The sequence below is a fragment of the Bos taurus genome, chromosome 22 (genome assembly GCF_002263795.3).
Source record: "Bos taurus isolate L1 Dominette 01449 registration number 42190680 breed Hereford chromosome 22, ARS-UCD2.0, whole genome shotgun sequence".
Taxonomy (NCBI): domain Eukaryota; kingdom Metazoa; phylum Chordata; class Mammalia; order Artiodactyla; family Bovidae; genus Bos; species Bos taurus.
Genome location: NC_037349.1, coordinates 57,166,378 through 57,179,722, shown reverse-complemented (window position 1 = coordinate 57,179,722; position 13,345 = coordinate 57,166,378). Strand labels below are relative to the sequence as shown.

General features: G+C 45.6%; 2 protein-coding genes across 3 annotated transcripts in view; both read right to left on the bottom strand.

Annotated features, from left to right (window-relative positions):
* Nucleotides 1-13,345, bottom strand: part of LOC112443501 (phosphatidate cytidylyltransferase, mitochondrial-like) — a 43,547-nt gene that overhangs the window by 2,468 nt on the left and 27,734 nt on the right. For both annotated transcript variants that reach the window (XM_059880129.1, XM_059880130.1), the window contains one exon: nt 12,550-12,695. In XM_059880129.1, coding sequence (XP_059736112.1) covers nt 12,550-12,695 — 146 coding nt within the window. The remainder of the gene's footprint in view (nt 1-12,549; nt 12,696-13,345) is intronic.
* The window catches only part of RBSN (rabenosyn, RAB effector), a 57,447-nt gene that overhangs the window by 23,624 nt on the left and 20,478 nt on the right, over nt 1-13,345 (bottom strand). The window lies entirely within an intron of this gene.

Genomic DNA, 13,345 nt, shown 5'->3' with positions numbered 1-13,345 from the left:
ATCCAACCCGCTCATCTTCTGTCATCCCCTTCTCCTCCCCGCTTCAATCTTTCCCAGCCCCAGGGTCTTTTCCAGTGAGTCAGCTCTTAGCATCAGGTGGCCAGAGTATTGAAAGTTCAACTTCAGCATCAGTCCTTCCAATGAATATTCAGGGTTGATTTCGATTAGGATTGACTGGTTAGATCTCCTTGCAGTCCAAGGGACTCTGAAGAGTCTCCTCCAAGATCACAATTGGAAAAGGCCTTCTTTACGGACCAACTCTCACATCCTTACATAACTACTGGAAGTTCAGGGGCTGAGAGTCGGGGGGCCGTGGCGGGTGGGGAGGTGGGGAGAGGTGAAGTTAAACCCCATCCCTTGCTTTCCACTCCATTGCACAGATTGGAAAACCGAACCTTGTAGCCCTTTAGGCCTTGGCCAAGGTGCGTAGTATATGAGGCATCCAGGGGTCTTTAATGCGTCCTCCAGGCCAACAACTGCAGTTCTATTAATAAATTAATTAGAAACAATAAAAGTTCTGGGGCTTCCCAGGTGATTCAGTGGTAAAGAATCCGCCAGGCAATGCAGGAGATGTGGGTTCGATCCCTGGGTTTCAAAGATCCCCCGGAGGAAGAAATGGCAACCCACTCCAGTATTCTTGCCTGGGAAATCATACGGACAGAGGAACCTGGTGGGCTAGAGTCCGTGGGGTCCCAAAGAGTCACACGCAACTGAGCACATGTACCTAGTACATAAAGGTCCTGAGAGCTAGAGAGAAAAGGCTATTTGAGAAACTTGCAGTATGTGGAACCATCTAGAATATTACTGCATGGGCTTAAGCTTGAAATAAGACAGAGGATCCAACCCAAGCATGTACAGGGTGCTCAGGAAAATCTGTGAATCTTCAAATGCAAAACAAGATGGCGATGAGACATCACCTGGTAGCTGAGTGGCTGTATCACCAAGAAACGTGCTGGTGAAGATGGGAACTGCGACTGTAAAGTGATGCAGCCATTGTGGAAAATAGCATCAGTTCACTTCAGTTCAGTCACTCAGTCGTGTCCGACTCTTTGCGACCCCATGGATCGCAGCACGCCAGGCCTCCCTGTCCATTACCAACTCCCGGAGTTCACTCAAACCCATGTCCATCGAGTCAGTGATGCCATCCAGCCATCTCATCCTCTGTTGTCCCCTTCTCCTCCTGCCCTCAATCCCTCCCAGCATCAGAGTCTTTTCCAATGAGTCAACTCTTCACATGAGGTGGCCAAAGTACTGGTGTTTCAGCTTCAGCATCAGTCTTTCCAAAGTCTTTCCACAGGACTGATCTCCTTTAGAATGGACTGGTTGGATCTCCTTGCAGTCCAAGGGACTCCCAAGAGTCTTCTCCAACACCACAGTTCAAAAGCATCAATTCTTCGGTGCTCAGATTTCTTCACAGTCTAACTCTCACATCCACACATGACCACTGGAAAAACCATTGCCTTGACTAGACGGACCTTTGTTGACAAAGTAATGTCTCTGCTTTTCAATATGCTATCTAGGTTGGTCATAACTTTCCTTCCAAGGAGTAAGTGTCTTTTAATTTCCTGGCTGCAGTCACCATCTGCAATGATTTTGGAGCCCCCCAAAATAAAGTCTGACACTGTTTCCACTGTTTCCCCGTCTATTTCCCATGAAGTGATGGGGCCAGAGGCATGATCTTCGTTTTCTGAATATTGAGCTTTAAGCCAACTTTTTCACTCTCCACTTTCACTTTCATCAAGAGGCTTTTTAGTTCCTCTTCACTTTCTGCCATAAGGGTGGTGTCATCTGCATATCGGAGTTTATTGATATTTCTCCCGGCAATCTTGATTCCAGCTTGTGCTTCCTCCAGCCCAGCGTTTCTCATGACGTACTCTGCATATAAGTTAAATAAGCAGGGTGACAATATACAGCCTTGAGGTACTCCTTTTCCTATTTGGAACCAGTCTGTTGTTCCATGTCCAGTTCTAACTGTTGCTTCCTGACCTGCATACAGTATGGAGTGCCTCAAAAAATTAAAAATAGAGCTGCAATGGGGTTCACTAATTCTGCTTCTAGGTTTTATCTGAAGAAAAGACTAACTGAAAAAGGCATCTGCATCCACTTACCTGCTGCAGCATCTCTTACAAGAGGCAAGATATGGAAGCAACCTAGAGTATCCAGGAATGGATGAATGGATTAAAAAAAAAACAGTGACCCAAAAAAGGGGGGGTGCTCATTATATTCACCACGGGCCTTGGTGACCCTGACTGCTTTGACATCCCTAAATCTGAGGAGACTTGAATCCCAAGGCTGTACTGCAGTGGGGCCGAGGGAGGTAAGACAGGATAGTCTGGCAAATGAGCCCCGTTTGGGCCTCTAATACCTCGTCCATGCTGATGGAGACCAAACTCTCCTGACCCAGGCGGGCGCTGCAGCAGCACAACCAGACCTACTGCACCCAAGTGACGGTGGACATGGAAGATGCAAGAGCTTCGAAAAGTCAACTGGTCTCCAATATCCTAGTGGTAGGGTAGCCTTAGTGGCTGGACTGCAAGGAGATCCAACCAGTCCATCCTAAAGGAGATCAGTCCTGAGTGTTCATTGGAAGGACTGATGTTGAAGCTGAAACTCCAATACTTCGGCCACCTGATGTGAAGAGCTGACTCATTTGAAAAGACCTTGATGCTGGGAAAGATTGAGGGCAGGAGGAGAAGGGGATTACAGAGGGTGAGATGGTTGGATGGCATCACCGACTCAATGGACATGGATTTGGGTGAACTCTGGGAGTTGGTGATGGACAGAGTCAGACACGACTGAGTGACTTCACTTTCTCTTTTCACTTTCATGCATTGGAGAAGGAAATGGCAACCCACTCCAGTGTTCTTGCCTTGAGAACAAGAACAGCCTGGTGGGCTGCCGTCTATAGGGTCGCACAGAGTTGGACACAACTGAAGCAACTTAGCAGCAGCAGCAAGGCTGTATATTGTCACCTTGCTTATTTAACTTATATGCAGAGCACATCATGAGAAATGCTGGGCTGGAAGAAGCACAAGCTGGAATCAAGATTGCTGGGAGAAATATCAATAACCTCAGATATGCAGATGACACCACCCTTATCGCAGAAAGTGAAGAGGAACTAAAAAGCCTCTTGATGAAAGTGAAAGAGGAGAGTGAAAAAGATGTCACAATGGTAATAAATGTTGGGGGGCAAGGAAAAAATGAACTCTCCTTCACTCTTTTTGGGAATATGAACGGATAAGACTTAGAATGGTAGGAACGTTCCCCTTCAAAAAAAAAAAAAAATTTCAATGAGGGACACTTCCTGAGAGTCCAAAGCTAAGACTCCATGCTCCCAATGCAGGAGGTCCAGGTTCGATTGATCCCTGGTCAGGGAAATAGATGCCACACGCCACAACTAAGCAACTAAGAGTCTGCATTCTGCAAATAAAGATCCTGGGTACTGGAACTAAGACCAAGGGCAGCCAAACAAGTAAATAAATAAATATGTATTTTTACAAAATACCACAAAAAGTTGAGCCGGTGATCAAACTCCTGGACATAAATGCAAAAAAAAAAAAAAAAAGAAAGAAAGAAAACCTGACATTCGAAAGGAAACATACAAACAACATTCACTGCATCATAATTTATGATATGAGAGCCAAGAAGTGGGATCAACAGGAGTGTCCAGAGAGAGATGGATGTGTCAAGATGTAGTACGTATATATAATGAACTATGACTCAGACAAGAAAAAAAAACAATGAATGAAAAACTGCCTTTTGCAACAGCATGGATGGACCTAGAGTTGATCATACTGGTGAAGGGCGTCAGGCAGAGAGCAAAAGTAGCCTATGATTTCATGAGATGGCATCAACAAACTAATACAAACATAGCCATTTACAAAGTGGAAACCTAGTCCAGGAATCAGACAATAAACTGATGCTTAACGAAGCAAAAAGTGGAGAGATATATTAGGAATACAGGAGTAATATATCAATTCTAATACATATAAATACTCAAGGAGGACCTAATCAACAAGGGAACACTACTCAAAATAATCTAAAAACCAACAGTTTAAAAAAAATAACAAAGAATACTTCTATATAAATGTGTAATAGAAACAGGATGCTAAACACTCAAAGAAACACAACATACAATATCAACTTTATTCCAACATAAACAAAAGACCTGAAATTGAAAGAAGAAAAAAAAAAAGATAATGCCAAGGCTCTGTACCTGAAGTCTCGGTGACTGGGGCTTGTGTCACGTCCCCGGAGCCTGAGCAGCCTGGGGCCCCCGAGGCTGGACTCTGGGCCAGCTGAGAGAGCTGGGGAGGACGTGTCTCTCCCTTGAGACCTGGAGTGTCTGGTCCCACGTGGACCAGACCATGATCTCACGATCCAGGTGCACCCTCTGCATCCAAGGATCGGGGCGTGCTCTGGACTGGAAGAGCTTGCAAAAGTCACCTGGTGCGCAACTCTCACGCCGGTGGGATTCCCCGCTGGAGCCTCCTCGCACGGAGCTGTCTCCCCACCTAGGAACCACAGCGTCCTCAGCGGAGCGGTCTGTCAGGGCTTGGCATCCGTCGGGGGTGGGAAACGTCCCGGGAAACAGCAAGGAGCACAAGCCCTCGGCTGTTTCTTCTCGGCCTGTCCACCCTCCTCTCCCACCCAGGAAAGCCACTTTCTTTTAAAGCTCTGCTTGCCGCCCACCCAGACCCCAAAATGGAAACGTGCTGCCGCCTTATGGATACGTCCTGTAACAACACCTTGAAAACCAAAGCTTCTGGGGACTGGATACTCACAAGCGCTGGGGCCCTGGAAATGACACCCCACCTCCAGAAACGTCCTAGGGTTGGTCATCAGAAACAGTTCAAAAAAGAAGCCCCATTCAAGATGCAAATTTCAAGAGGTGAGTGGTAGGCAGGCAGAATGAGTTCCTGCGGTGGTGATTTTGCTTAACCACAAGAGCAGCAAGCATTAGGGAGAGACAGACAGAAATCTCAACCAGATACCACTTCACAGCCATCAGAGAGGAGATCAGGAAAAATGCAATAGAGAATCAAAGCGGGATAGGGCCCAGGGGAAAGGGACCCATCCGACGGTCGTTTGGGGAAGGGAAAAGCACAGGAATCACGATGGCAAAGGTTTGAAGGTCGCACCCTCAGAGAAGATAAATACAAATACAGATGGATCTCTACCAATGGGTCCCGCAATCACACTCCTGAAACTATATGCAAAGAAAAACTCTGATTCCCAAAAAAAGGGTGGAAACAACGGGCGAAACCAATGTTCACTACAGAATAATCTGCAATCCCAAGGTCAGCAGGCAACAAACATGTCCATGGACAGATGGATGCGCCAGCAAGACGTGGCACCCAGATGCAAGGGACTCTCACTCAGCCATAAATAGAAATGAATGAAATGCTGCCTTTTGCAACCACACAGATGAACCGAGCTGATCATACTTAGTGAAGGACCTCAGTCACAGAACGACAAATAGCCTGTGATGTCACTTGGACAGGCAGTGGAAAATGGACAGAAACGGACCTGTTGACCTAAGAGAAAGCAATGCCCAGACCCAGGAAAAAAAAAAACAAACTGATGGTTACCAATGGAAAAAGGTGGGGGGAGGAGGGAGGGATGAATTAGGAGTCTGGGATTGACGAATCCCCACTAGCATACAGAAAGTCGTCACGAGGACCAACTGTCCAGCATCAGGGACTCTGCTCAAACCTCTCTAACAACCTGTATGGAAAAAAAAGCCTGAAATGAAATGCGTGGATAACAGTTAGGGTACCTAACACCCAAAGAAGCACAACATTGAAAATGAACTCAATTCCAATTGAAAAAAAAAATGAAAATTCTAAAGGAAGAGGGCACACACACACACACACACATTAACACACAAAATGCCACGACTCTTCCCTGAGCCCTCAGTGACCTGGGCTTGTGTCATAGCCCTGGAGCCTGACCAGCCTTGAGCCCCGAGGCCTGGGAGACGGTAGAAGTTCCCGGAGACCTAGAAAATGCCCAGGGAGGTAAGTAAAAACAATTCAAAACACAAGCACCTTTCAGAGAGCAAATGTCAAGAGGGCTTTTTACACCCACTGTGTGTTTTATTTTAATTTTTTGCACAAAAACCATGGCTCTCCCTTATCAATTATTATGAGAGGGCAATCAAATCACCACCAGGTATCACCTCACACCAGTTAGAAAGCAGATCAATCAAGGCTGACAATACATTCCAGGGAGGGCATGGAGGAGAGGGAGGCCTCCTTCACCATTTTTGGGAAGGTCAATTGCTAAGAGCCATGATGGAGAACGGAAGGAAGGGCCCTTTCAAAAATAAAAATTCACCTACCATTTAAGCCTGCGATCACACTCCTGGGTGCTATGTGAAAAAAATAAAAATTAAAAACAAACAAGTAAAACCAACCTTCATTCGCAAAGACACACTCACCCAACCTGCATGCAGCGTCATTCACAAGCGGAGACCTGGAAACAACAAAAAATCTCCATCGGTGATGGATGCCTCAAGAAGATCTGGTTCATTCATACCCTGGGATATTACTCTGCCAAAATAAGGACTGAAATACTGCCGTTTGCAGAAAAAACAGAAAAATGGATGGACCTGGAGTAGACCACACTAAGTGAAGGGCTGCCGGCATAGAACCACAAACACCTTCTAATGTCATTTAGAGACGGAATCCAAAGACTGAAACAAATGGACTCATTTAGGAAAGAAAAACCGATTCTCGGGTCCAGAAACCAAACAGATGGCTACCAAAGCAGAAAGAGCAGGGAGAGGCATATATGATGTGTTTGAGAGTAATAGATATGCACTAATATATAGATAAATTATCAAAAAGGTCCCATTCGCACAGGCTGCTGTGCTCCACACACTCTAGAAATCTGTATGGAGAAAGAAATCAACACAGAACATGTTTAGCGTAACAGAATCAGGTGGCTGGAAACCCTCCCCCCCTCCCCCCCAAAAAACCCACAACGTTGTAAATGAACTCTATTCCAACCTAACATAACCCCTTCAACCTAGAGAGAAGTGGGGTGGGGAAAAAAAAAAACAGAAACGTGAACACTATCTCCCTGAAGGCCCTTTCAGCAGGCTTGTGTCACCTTTCTGGGGCCTGAGCAGCCTGGGGCCCTGCAGCCTGGACTCGGCCAGATGAGAGAGCTGGGGAGGATGGGTCAGCAAACGAGCTCCCCTGAGTCCTGGAGTGTCTGGTCTCTTGTAGTGGGGACCACAATCTCCCGATCCAGGCGCACCCCCCTGAAGGCTCCATGAAACCTCCCGCATCCAAACAGCGGTGCGCGCTCTGGGCTGGAAGAGCTGCAAAAGTCACCTGGTGCGCAACTCTCACGCTGGTGGGATTCCCCGCTGCAGCCTCCTCGCACGGAGCCGTCCCCCCTACCTAGGAACCACAGCGTCCTCCGTGGAGCGGTCTGTCAGGGCTTGGTATCTGTCGAGGGTGGGAAACAGCAAGGAGCACAAGCCCTCGGCTGTTTCTTCTCGGCCTGTCCACCCTCCTCTCCCACCCAGGAAAGCCACTTTCTTTTAAAGCTCTGCTTGCCGCCCACCCAGACCTGGAAATGGAGACGTGCTGCCGCCTTGTGGACACGTCCTGTAACAACACCTTGAAAACCACCGCTTCTGGGCACTGGGTACTCACAAGCGCTGGGGCCCTGGAAATGACACCCCATCTCCAGAAACGTCCTAGAGCTGGTCATCAGGAACAGTTCAAAAAAGAACCGCGGTTCACGAAGAAAATTTAAAGAGGTGAACAGTAGGCAGAATGTGCTGCTGCGGTGGCAATTTTGCTTAAGCACAAGAAAAGCAATCATTAGGGAGAGGCAGATGGACATCTCAACGAAATACCACTGAGAGAGAGAAGGAGAAGATGAAACCAGCAAGGAAGAACCCTGTACTATAGGTGATAATGAAATAAAGCTCCAGGGGAAGAGCTGTGCAGCGTGTCTAGAAAGCAACCAGCCCCGAAAGGAACGGGGGACACAGGACTTCAGGAAGAAGGTCCCCACGAAAAGCAAGAAACAGAGAAAACACCTGATGTGTTTGTCTACAAAGGAGGATGTTTTACAGATTTGTAAGAGAGTTTGAGGGTGAATTATTTACAAGTATATAGAAAATACAAGACCTTCCAGAACTAACACCAAAACAAGATGTCCTTTTCATCACAGGGGAATGGAATGCAAAAGTAGGAAGGCAGGAGATAGCTGGAGTAACAGGCAAGTTTGGCTTGGAGTGCAAAATGAAGCAGGGCAAAGGCTAACAGAGTTTTGCCAAGAGAATGCACTGGTCATAGCAAACACCCTCTTCCCACAACACAAGAGACAACTCTACACATGGATGTCACCAGATGGTCAATACCAAAATCAGGGCTTCCCTGATAGCTCATTTGGTTAAGAATCCACCTGCAATGCAGGAGACCCTGGTTCAATTCCTGGGTCGGAAAGATCCGCTGGAGAAGGGACAGGCTACCCACTCCAGTATTCTTGGGCTTTCCTTGTGGTTCAGCTAGTGAAGAATCCACCTGCAGTGCGGGAGACCTGGGTTCAATCCCTGGGTTGGGATATCCTCTGGAAAAGGGAAAGGCTACCCACTCCAGTATTCTGGCCCGGAGTCCATGGGGTTGCAAGGAGTTGGACACGACTGAGTGACTTTCACTTTTATATTCTTTGTAGCCGAAGATGGAAAAGCTCTATATGGTCAGCAAAAACAAGACCTGGAGCTGACTAAGGCTCAGATCATCAGTTCCTTATTGCAAAATTCAGACTTAAATTGAAGAAAGTAGGCCATCCAGGTATGACCTAAATCAAATCCCTTATGATTATATAGTGGAAATGACAAATAGATTCAAGGGATTAGATCTGACAGACTGCCTGAAGAACTATTGACGGAGGTTCGTAAGACTGTGTAAGAGGCAGTGACCAAAACCATCCCCAAGAAAAAGAAATGCAAGAAGGCAAAATGGTTGTCTGAGGAGGGCTTACAAATAGCTGAGAAAAGAAGAGAAGTGAAAGGCAAAGGAGAAAGGGAAAGATATACCCATCTGAATGCAGAGTTGCAGAGAAAAGCAAGAAGACAAAAGAAAGTCTTCTTAAGTGAACAACACCAAGAAATAGAGGGGAAAATGTCCTTTCAAAGTAGAAAGGGAAAGACTAGAGATCTCTTCAAGAAAATTAGATACAAAGGGAACATTTCATGCAAAGATGGGCATGATAAAGGGCAAAAACGGTAAGGACTTAGATGAAGCAGAAGAGATTAAGAGGAGGTGGCAAGAATACCCAGAAGAACTATACAAGAAAGGTCTTGATGACCTGGATAACCACCATGGTGTGGTCACTCACCTAGAGCCAGACATCCTGGAGTGTGAAGTCAAATGGGCCTTAGGAAGCATTACTATGAACAAAGGCAGTAGAAGTGATAAAATTCCAGCTAAGCCATTTCAAATCCTAAAAGATGATGCTGGTAGAGTGCTGTACTCAATTAGCCGGCAAATTTGGAAAACTCAGCAGTGGCCACAAGACTGGAAAAGGTCAGTTTTCATTCCAATACCAAAGAAGGACAATGCCAAAGAATGTGCAAATCACCACACAATTGTACTCATTTCATAGCAAGGTAATGCTCAAAATCTTTCAAGCTAGGCTTCAACAGTATGTGTACTGAGAACTTTCAGATGTACAATGTGGATTTAGAAAAGGCAGAGAAACCAGAGATCAAATTGTCAACATCCACTGGGTCACAGAAAAAGCAAGAGAATTTAAAAAAAAAAAAATCTACTTCTGCTTCTTGACCATGCTAAGACCTTTGACTGTGTGGATCACAGCAAACTGTGGAAAATTCTTGAAAGAGATAGGAATACCAGACCACCTTACCTGCATTCTGAGAAACCTGTATGCAGGTCAAGAAGCAACAGTTAGAACCGGACATAGAACAACAAACTGGTTCAAAATTTGGAAAGGAGTATGTCAAGGCTGTATTTTGTCACCCTACTTATTTAACTTACATGCAGAGTACATCATGAGAAACGCTGTGCTGGATGAAGCACAAGCTGGAATCAAGACTGTCAGGAGAAATATCAACAACCTCAGATATGCAGATGACACCACCCTAATGGCAGTGAAGAGGAACTGAAGAGCCTCTTGATGAAGCTCAAAGAGGAGAGTGAAAAAGTTGGCTTAAAACTCAACATTCAAAACACTAAGATCATGGCATCTGGTCCTATCACTTCATGGTAAATAGATGGGGGAAAAAATGGAAACACTGACAGACTTTACTTTCTTCAGCTCCAAAATCACTGCGGACAGTGATTGCAGCCATGAGATTAAAAGATGCTCCTTGGAAGAAAAGCTATGACCAGCCTAGACAGTGTATTAGAATGCAGAGAAGTCACTTTGCCGACAAAGGTCTGTATGGTCAAGGCTATGGTTTTTCCAGTAGTCGTGTACAGATGTGAGAGTTGGACCATAAAGAAGCCTGAGCACTGAAAAATTGATGCTTTCAAACTGTGGTGCTGGAGAAGACTCTTGAAAGTCCCCTGGACTGCAAGGAGATCAAACCAGTCAATCCTAAAGGAAATCAACCTTGACGATTCATTCGAAGGACTGATGCTGAAGCTAAAGCTCTAATACTTTCGCCATGTGATGTGAAGAGCTGACTCATTGGAAAAGACCCTGATTCTGGGAAAGACTGAGGGCAGGAGGAGGAGGCAGCAGAGGATGAGATGGTTGGATGGCATCATTGACTCAATGGATGTGAGTTTGAGCAAACTCTGGGAGATGGTGAAGGACAAGGGAGCCTGGCATGCTGCAGTCCATGGGTCGCAAAGAGTTGGACATGACTTAGCGACTGAACCACAACAATGTAGACACTAAGCAAGAAGGAACAAATGGACTGATTAACTCCAAGAAAAACAAAGTTGTGCAGGAAAGTAAACTTCACAGTAGTATATGGCAGCAATGAAGAAACCCAGTTGTCTTAATAAAGTAAATTTTGACTATTAACCTAAAATTACGTAATAATTATGCATACATGCATGCTCAGTCACTTCAGTTGTGTCCCGACTCTGCGACCCCATGGATTGTAGCCTACTAGGCTCCTCTGTGCATGGGATTCTCCAGGCAAGAATACTGGAGTGAGTTGCCATGCCCTCCTCCAGGGGATCCTCCTAATCCAGGGATTGAACCCACATCTGCACTGCAGGTGGATGGATCTTAACCATCTGGGTGGATCACTGAACCATGTGGAAAGCCCATGTAATAACTATATGTGGAGCATAAGTGAGTGTGAAGAGAGAGGCGGAAAGAGTGCGTGAGAGAGAGAGAGTGTGTGTGTGTGAATGGAGTGCATGAGAGTAAAAAATTCTCATTTTCCATAAAAGGGTGACAAAAAATGTACAAAACTGAAAACAAATCAAGAAATAACAGTCAAACCACATTACTTATAAATATGGAGATAAACACCAGAAGCCTCAGTGAAGGAGATGAAAGCAGCTTCTCTGGGAAAGTAGGAACTGTGCAGCAGGGAAATGCTGCTTTTCGTAAAAACCTTGGGGTGTCACCTGATTTTTAAAGTGTGCAGGCATCACTTTGAGAAGAGTAAAAATTAAAAACACAAAACCTCAATCTAAAGCAAACACTGCAAAATCTGTTAACCTGAGTGGTGGGTATTCTGGGCATTCATGTTATTCTCTAGCACTACATTTAAAATAATTCCTGTTTTTTAAAGTTTCCTTTCAGTTCTAGAAATACCATTAATTTGTTATTCAACATGAATTGCCCCTATTATGTGGAAGAGGAGGAGCTTTAAAAAAGTTAATGGTGTTATCGTAAAGATTAAAAAACCACAAATCCTATAGTTTAAAAAATCTTATATCCAAATTACATTTTTCAAAGGTTCTTTGACTTTTATTTTCAAAAAACTTAGTATTTTTTTGATAAATACCTTGAAAGAAAGCCTTGTCCGCTATGTCAAAAGAAAAGTCCCAAGACACAATACATATAACGAGTGGGGGAGAAACAAGCTTCAGAATAACATATATGAATACATTTATGTAAAAAAAAAATGAAAAAGACCAAGCCACTTCCTACATGTCTATACACGTACACACAGAAGCACACGCAATGAGATCTGGAAGCGAACACACCAACCTGTGAATAAGACTACCTCTGGGAGGCAGATGGGTTTGGAGGCGAAGAGAAGGTAATTTCAGAGTTTGCTTCTATTTGTTTCTGATTAATAATTAATATATGTAGCAAGAAGTTCAAATGGCAAAAAAGGTACACACGGTGAAGACCGGCCCCCACCCGGCTCATGTCAGCCCCTGGCCCTTCTCCGGAGGCAGCCTCCTGTCTGTCACTAGTTTCTTATGCGACCTTTTAGCCTTATTTCAAACACACAGAGAACACGTTTACACGCAAAACGCACTTTCTGTGAATAGTTACCACACTGGTCATACTGCGCACTCGACTTTTCCCCTTAAACGGGCTCCTGCCTCAGGACGGACCCGTGATGTCCCACCGACCGCTCACCTCCAGGCTGCCCTGCTGGGCCTTATACACCACCTGGGGGCTCTCCTGCAGAATGCTGCCGTACAGCTCCCGGAAGTGGGCCATGTTGGGCTTCACGATATTCAACACTTTTGCCTTATCCTCTCCAACCACCATCCGAAAGTCACCTGGTTAAAATAAGCACAAAACCAGTTTCGCACTGCGACTTCAGAGTCTGCCCTGTGGACTGCAGGCCCCCAAATGACCTGTGAACCAAAGCCCCCCAGCTGACACTGCACCAGGTCAGCCTGGCAGGATCTCTCACTCGAAACACTGGCTTTTTCACCTTCAAGACGTGAACACAGCAGCCCAGGAATGCAGGCACTTGTCTGGGGGGAAATAGAGACTCTCAAACCACAAAGCCCTTTCAGTTCAGTTCAGTTCAGTCACTCAGTCATGTCTGACTCTTTGTGACCTCCCTGTCCATCACCCACTCCCGAAGTTCACTCAAACTCATCTGCATCGAGTCGGTGATGCCATCCAGCCATCTCATCCTCTGTCGTCCCCTTCTCCTCCTGCCCCCAATCCCTCCCAGCATCAGAGTCTTTTCCAATGAGTCAACTCTTTGCATGAGGTGGCCAAACTATTGGAGTTTCAGCTTCAGCATCAGTCCTTCCAATGAACACCCAGGACTGATTTCCTTTAGGATGGACTGGTTGGATCTCCTTGCAGTCCAAGGGCCTCTCAAGAGTCTTCTCCAACACCACAGTTCAAAAGCATCAATTCTTTGGCGCTCAGCTTTCTTCACAGTCCAACTCTCACACCCATACATGACCAC